Source organism: Camellia sinensis, chromosome 8 (genome assembly GCF_055761805.1).
Source record: "Camellia sinensis isolate YWXY chromosome 8, ASM5576180v1, whole genome shotgun sequence".
NCBI lineage: Eukaryota > Viridiplantae > Streptophyta > Magnoliopsida > Ericales > Theaceae > Camellia > Camellia sinensis.
The window spans coordinates 38,570,326-38,577,598 of NC_138968.1; the positions used below are offsets into that span (position 1 = coordinate 38,570,326).

The following is a 7,273-nucleotide window of genomic DNA, read 5'->3' on the forward strand; positions in this document are numbered from 1 at the left end:
TGTGCCTCCTCATTGAGCCAATCCACGCACTCATCGGACAAGGTGCAACTGAAAGTGGAAGCAGGGGCCAGAAGCTCTCTAGTCCTCCATGCCGTGGCATATCTCTGGCTGGCCAGCCATTCACTTTTTGCAAAAATGGCCGGCCAGCTCCCCGGGATGGCTAGCAATGCTGCAGTGTGTCTCCTCGGCCCTGTTTTACTCTTCGAAGGAGAACTCCAAGCATTTCCATGCAACAGGGAGAGTCGAAGGCCTTCATTCCGGATGCGTTCCGATGCCCAGATCGTCAGAAGTACACTTTGTTGTTGTTGAGTTTTGCTTATCGAGTTGTTTGTCGAGCGGACGTGTTTTGTGTTTTGAGTCATTGCTCTCTGTTTAAGCAATTTTTGTTAAAGTCTTGTTTATTTGCGTTGTTGCATTTTGCTTATCGAGTTGTAAACTTGCTAAAGATTCTGTTATATCTTAGTAAGTTGAGTTGTTTAGTTTGTTGCGTCGGTTCACTACCTGATTTGGTGATTACACAACGTACATTTCCTTTCAAATTCATTTTTGTGCGAAATAAATGATGCGATACGATGCTAAAAGTTCAAAATACAAACACCTTTTCAAAAGCTATTTCATTTCATCATGCTTTACAACAAACAAAAGGTACAGGTTTTACAAAAACAAAACTGCCTAACAATGTGCAAAGTGCTACAAACTACTAGTAAAAGAAAAATAAAGCAGGAAATAGCAACATCAAAATCCTCGGGAACGGGAACGAGAAGCACGCCTGGTCCTCTTTTGTGGAACAACCTCCACACCATCATCAGAGTCGGAGCTGTCGTCCTCAGGATCCTCCTCAGCCTCGCCTCTGTTCCCCGAGCCAAAATCGGAGCCTCCCTCCTCGACAGATGTCTCGAACTGACGATCGGTAGCCTCCTCCTCCTCCTCATCAGACTCCACCTCCACAACATGAGCCCTGCGTCTGCGGACAGGCCCCCCTCGAGCTCCTCGAAAAGGCCTAGATGGCCCGGCTCCTCGGGAAGGCCGAGATGACCCCTCCCCCTGATAAGGCCCGGATGGCCCAGCTCCCTGATAAGGCCCGGATGGCCCAGCTCCCTGATAAGGCCCAGATGGCCCAGCTCCCCAATGAGGCCCAGGTGGCCTGGTCTGTGGCTGACCGGACCATGAAGGCATCTGAAAACAAAGAGTTCAATTCAAATACATCAGTCCAAATATATACATCAGATGCAGATACAAGCAAAAGCTACGTAAAGTGGGTGCATGTAAATACAGTGTACAAGTGAGGTGTGTGTCAGATGTGCTCTACACAAGTAGTCTATCAATGCAGTAGAAATCAGCATGTCATCAGAAGTATGATAAATGCCAAAAAACTGAAGAGTACCTGAATGCCCGCGACAGACAACTGTGCCTCCCTGCGTAGGACCATGCCCTCGAGTGTGGCCACCAGCCCAACCATCTCCTCCATGTACCCTCGCGATGGCTGCAAAAATGAGTTCATAATCATCAGTGAACAAATGAGTGTCTAAACATCTGAAATGATGAATGACGAAAGTGGAGCATACCGGCGGTGAGTCCGGATCAATGGCGTATCGATCACTGGGCATCGGAGGCTCTAGTGGAATCGGAATCGGAGAGCTAGTCCCATACTGCCACGCCATCAACTCAGTAGGCATATCTGGCCATCCCAGATGAGGATGAATCGACGGGTTCGGAGGAAACGGTCTACTCCCACCTCTAGATGCGCCAGCCCTGCTAGAAGAAGGGATGTCTGTAGCTCGAGCCTGAGCCTGATCCGAGGATGACATACCGGCAGGTCTCATCATCGGAATACGAGCTTCTGTCAATGGAGGCATCAAATATATGTGACGATAGGTGGCGTAGTCCCCCTCCGCAACATATAACAAAGCATCACTGCCCAGCATGGCGCCGACTACCTCTGAGTAAGAGAGCCTGTCAGCGGTCCGCATACTAGCTGGAGGTACCGCGGGAACATCCTGAGAAAGATACCCCCGTACCTGGCACAGAAAGCGCTCCCCCAGGAACCAGACTCTGCCGACTGGCCCTTCGAGCAGGACCCTATACCGGGAGATGCCTGATGCTCCGGTATACTGAAGTAGGAGATCATCACCCAGAGGTGCCCAAGGCTGCCAAGTAATCTGCGGATGATAAATGTATAAACCAATCAGAGAACGAGAATATACAGAGCAAGTCAAAGATGAAAATGAAAAGAACTGAAAGTTCTGAAGTACCTCTGAGTGTCGCACAGTGTCGAAGTACTGTCGCAGGCGAACCAGGGTCTCTCGAGGCCTCGCCCGGTGCGGGCCCTCAAATATCAATGAATATGGGGTCACGGGAATCCCCACCACCTCCAGCACTGGGGCTAACGATGGGAAGTATACATAAGCCCATAACTGAGAAAAGCAGTGCAGAATGTAAGTACGAAATGCTGAGAGCAAAATGCAGACTGTAAAAGTACGCTGTGTGTGCAATGTACAAGTAATGAAGAGCAGAAATGTAAATCGAGGGGACAGAAAATACCTCCCAAGCTCTCCAGTAGCCGCCAAGCAAATCGCCCCGCCCGCGGGAGGTCGCGCTCATGTAAAAGTAGAGGGTAGCCAGGCCAGCGCCACCCCAATCATATCTACTGACCTGTGATAGGTCGACTAGAGCGCTCAGCAGATATAGCCCAATGGTGTTCCCTCTGTCGGCGAACAGGGTAGTCCCGAAGAGGAACATCAGGAAGCCACGAGCATACTGCTCTGTCTCCTCAGGAGTCTCGGGCACCATCTCCGCCCGCCGGAAATGGGAGGAGAACCAAGTATACCTGACTCTCCCTGAAACCCTATCAACAGGTGGGCGAGCCCCCAACAAATACATCCAGGCGGCCTCCCACTCGCCCATATCCTCGTCATAGGGGATGGCCCAACCTCCGACATCAAGGCCGGTCAATACAGCAAAGTCAAAAGGGGTCATGGTCATGTCCCCGGTGGCAGAGAAATGAAAGGAATTGGTGGTGTCCCACCATCTCTCTACCAAAGCTGCCATCAAGGTCCTCCTGGCAGGACAGCGTGACAACCCGGCGCAGAAGGGCCCAAACCCTGCCAAGTCTACCAAATCCCTGACGCCCTCCGGGAGCTCAGCATACCAATCCCGCGCCATGGTGGAACCATATCCTCGCACACTGCGGGAACCACCCTGCATTCAGAATGAATATATGTGTCAATAATGAAATAAATGGGCTGTATACCAATGATAATGAAATGGGCTGTGTGCCAATAAGATGAAATGGGCTGTGTGCCGATGAAGTAAAATAAGCTACATGCAAATTCTATCTACCTGGGCTGCGTGTTCAGAGAATTTGAATTTTGGGCTGCATGTTCAACTTTCAGTTAATTTGTGGGCTGCGTGTTCACTATCTACCTAGGCTGCGTGTTCAGAGAATTTTGAATTTTGGGCTGCGTGTTCAACTTTCAGTTAATTTGTGGGCTGCGTGTTCACTATCTACCTGGGCTGCGTGTTCAGAGAATTTTGAATTTTGGGCTGCGTGTTCAACTTTCAGTTAATTTGTGGGCTGCGTGTTCACTATCTACCTGGGCTGCGTGTTCAGAGAATTTGAATTTTGGGCTGCGTGTTCAACTTTCAGTTAATTTGTGGGCTGCATGTTCACTATCTACCTGGGCTGCGTGTTCAGAGAATTTGAATTTTGGGCTGCGTGTTCAACTTTCAGTTAATTTGTGGGCTGCGTGTTCACTATCTACCTGGGCTGCGTGTTCAGAGAATTTTGAATTTTGGGCTGCGTGTTCAACTTTCAGTTAATTTGTGGGCTGCGTGTTCACTATCTACCTGGGCTGCGTGTTCAGAGAATTTGAATTTTGGGCTGCGTGTTCAACTTTCAGTTAATTTGTGGGCTGCGTGTTCACTATCTACCTGGGCTGCGTGTTCAGAGAATTTGAATTTTGGGCTGCGTGTTCAACTTTCAGTTAATTTGTGGGCTGCGTGTTCACTATCTACCTGGGCTGCGTGTTCAGAGAATTTTGAATTTTGGGCTGCGTGTTCAACTTTCAGTTAATTTGTGGGCTGCGTGTTCACTATCTACCTGGGCTGCGTGTTCAGAGAATTTGAATTTTGGGCTGCGTGTTCAACTTTCAGTTAATTTGTGGGCTGCGTGTTCAGAGAATTTGAATTTTGGGCTGCGTGTTCAACTTTCAGTTAATTTGTGGGCTGCGTGTTCACTATCTACCTGGGCTGCGTGTTCAGAGAATTTTGAATTTTGGGCTGCGTGTTCAACTTTCAGTCTAATTGTGGGCTGCGTGTTCACTATCTACCTGGGCTGCGTGTTCAGAGAATTTGAATTTTGGGCTGCGTGTTCAACTTTCAGTTAATTTGTGGGCTGCGTGTTCACTATCTACCTGGGTTGCGTGTTCAGAGAATTTTGAATTTTGGGCTGCGTGTTCAACTTTCAGTCTAATTGTGGGCTGCGTGTTCACTATCTACCTGGGCTGCGTGTTCAGAGAATTTGAATTTTGGGCTGCGTGTTCAACTTTCAGTTAATTTGTGGGCTGCGTGTTCACTATCTACCTGGGCTGCGTGTTCAGAGAATTTGAATTTTGGGCTGCGTGTTCAACTTTCAGTTAATTTGTGGGCTGCGTGTTCACTATCTACCTGGGCTGCGTGTTCAAAGAATTTGAATTTTGGGCTGCGTGTTCAACTTTCAGTTAAATTGTGGGCTGCGTGTTCACCATCTATCTGGGCTGTGTGTTCAGAAAAATTTGAAGTTTGGGCTGCGTGTTCAATTTCCATTTAAAGTGTGGGCTGTGTGTTCACTTTCGAATTCGGGCTGAGTGTTCGACAAATCAGTGTTTGAGCCATGTGTTTTAATGTGGGCCGTGTGTTCGCAATTAATTAATGAACCGAGTGTTCGAAAATTCAAGTGTTGAAACTACATGTTCAAGATGTAAGGAAAGTACTATGTCACAAGCTAAATGTTTAAGCATGGCAAGGGTGCGAAATGTAAAAAACAGAAGATGAGGTAAATACCTCTCGGGCCTCGTGAGAGAGATGCTGCTCCGGCTCTCTGAGAAGCAGATCCGCAGGTGCTCTCTCGTCGAAACTGGTAAAATGACGGAAAACGGCACGAGGGAGGACGTGCACTGCCGGACGGTACCTCTCGGGCATGAAAGGTCGAGTCCTCGGAGGTAGAGTCGTGGGATCGAAATCATCTCCGTCACCTGGGAAACCCCCGCCGTGAGGAGAATTGCCTGCCATTTTTCAAGAATCTGCAAAAGGGGAACAAAAATGAGCAAAATGCGCAAAAATTGGAAAAAGTCAACAAAAGTCAACTCTCGGGAAATAAAAAGTCAACAAAAGTCAACTCCCGAGAAAATATTCTAAATATTAAAATGAACTTACCTCAAGTGGTGAAAATGCAAAAAGAAGCTCCGAAGCCGGAATTTAATCGCTCCAAAGTGTTTAAAACTAAGTGTTTTTACAAAAACAATTTGCGCGAGGCGTTGGAAAACGCGCGTAAAACTCAAAACTGGAGAGAAAAGTGTTGAAAGAGGCAAGAAATGAAGTGGGGTTCGGCTGCCATTTATAGGCTTCAAGCCTTGGATGAAAGGCATGCAAAAAGGAGGCAAAAAGACCAAAATACCCTCGGAAAAAGGGCATGGCCGGCCGGCCCCTGTTTCTGGCTGGCCAGCCATCTGCTTTTTGCAGAAATGGCCGGCCAGCCATTAGCTTTTGTGGAAAATGGTTGGCCACCTCCCCTTGGGAAGATAAACGGCCGGCCATCATCCCCACATGCTCACCTAGCTCTCTACAAATTTTGAGGAAGATCGGAGTTCCCGGGACCTGAAAAAGTTCAAGAAAAGTACACTTCCGGTCGCGAAATTGCTCCGTCGGGACTTCGGTTTCAAGTTCTGACATATGTCTCATCATCATTCATCGAAATCAAAGTGTATCCTTTTTGAATGAGCTGTAACCTTTCAAAGAAGCAGATCGGAGGCCATGATCGAGTTACCCTCGCCGAAACACACGTTTCCATACTCGTTGTTTCACGACGAATGACACTCTGACTCATGCTCGTTTTTGTACTTTCATGCACACATCTTGCATTCTCATGGGCATACTCACATTGTCATGTACATTTCTTGATATTGGCGTACCTCCGTGTTTGAGCATGCGTTGTCACACATATTCCATTCTTACATTGCGATGCATTCACTCACCAACACTGCGTGTGTCGAACTTCCAGAATCACATCAAATATGTGTTGTTAGCATATTGTACTTGTTGCAATTTCTCTCTTTTGCAGGCACGATATTGTACGATATTGTATGTACGGTTCAATTGAGGCTGGTGCGACCAGACGAATCGCGCAGGTATCGTATCTTCTCCGTGTGAGACGTGGCGGGGATTGAATAATCCTCCGCATTCTTAACTGCATGAAATGTAGTTGTTGCTTTGCATTCTTGCTTAAAACTGTTGCATCTATTTGCGAATACTTGCTTCATTACAGCTTGCTGCATTTGCACGATCATTGGGTTACCTTCGGTTTCTTGTATATCATTTGCATTTTGCCCCCTGCCTGCGGGCACATCTCTGTTTATCCTGTATGTTTGTCTAAGTCTTCGGCCTTGTAAAAAATGGGTCGTCTCTTGGCTTTGACATTTACTCCCGTCACTTGTGACTTCCGAGTTCTGTCAAAGAGGGGCAACTGTAGACACCCCATTTTTGACCGACCTTAAGACTCAGACGTCGCCAATTGAGCGCTTGGTGATGTTGCATAATGTGCTCGTTCAGAAGTTTCAGAGTCGCGGCCGTAAGCCCTGCCTCCGGACTTCCGAACCCTTTTCTGTGCCTTGTCTCGGTTTGCGAACCAGACTCGGTTTTCTCTGTTTCTTTTCCTGAAGGGAGGGAGAGGTCCCGTAGACCATCTCTCAATGTCCGTAGGCTACATTTGGTGGCCGTAGGCCATTTTGCCCATTTCGGAGTCCGGTTCCCGGTTTTCGGAGCCGTCAGGCCGTGTGCCTCGGTTCGGGACCGCTTAACCATCTCCTATTGCTCTGATTTTTGGCATACATCTTATTTCATCCATTTTGAGGGACACTGGGGGCTGAGAAACCCACTTCGAGGTCGAATACAATTTTCGGTGCTTAACAGCCCATTTCCGGGACCCCGAACTGCGTGTTTTGGCTCCGGAACATTCGTTTTGCAACGGTTTTCGCTCATTTTTGGCAGGTACCTCTGTTTTATCCCGAGGAAGGTCACT

At 47.9% G+C, this 7,273-nt stretch overlaps 1 protein-coding gene across 1 annotated transcript; it reads right to left on the reverse strand.

Moving 5' to 3' along the window:
• Positions 1–424: 424 nt before the first annotated feature.
• Positions 425–3,284, reverse strand: LOC145796515 (uncharacterized). Its single transcript, XM_082881754.1, has 5 exons — positions 2,542–3,284; positions 2,253–2,414; positions 1,566–2,159; positions 1,385–1,483; positions 425–1,176 (listed from the first exon to the last, which is right to left on the reverse strand). Exons 1-5 carry the CDS (start codon positions 3,202–3,204, stop codon positions 736–738), a joined length of 1,959 nt encoding a protein of 652 aa, XP_082737880.1. The 5' UTR covers positions 3,205–3,284; the 3' UTR covers positions 425–735.
• Positions 3,285–7,273: the final 3,989 nt, after the last annotated feature.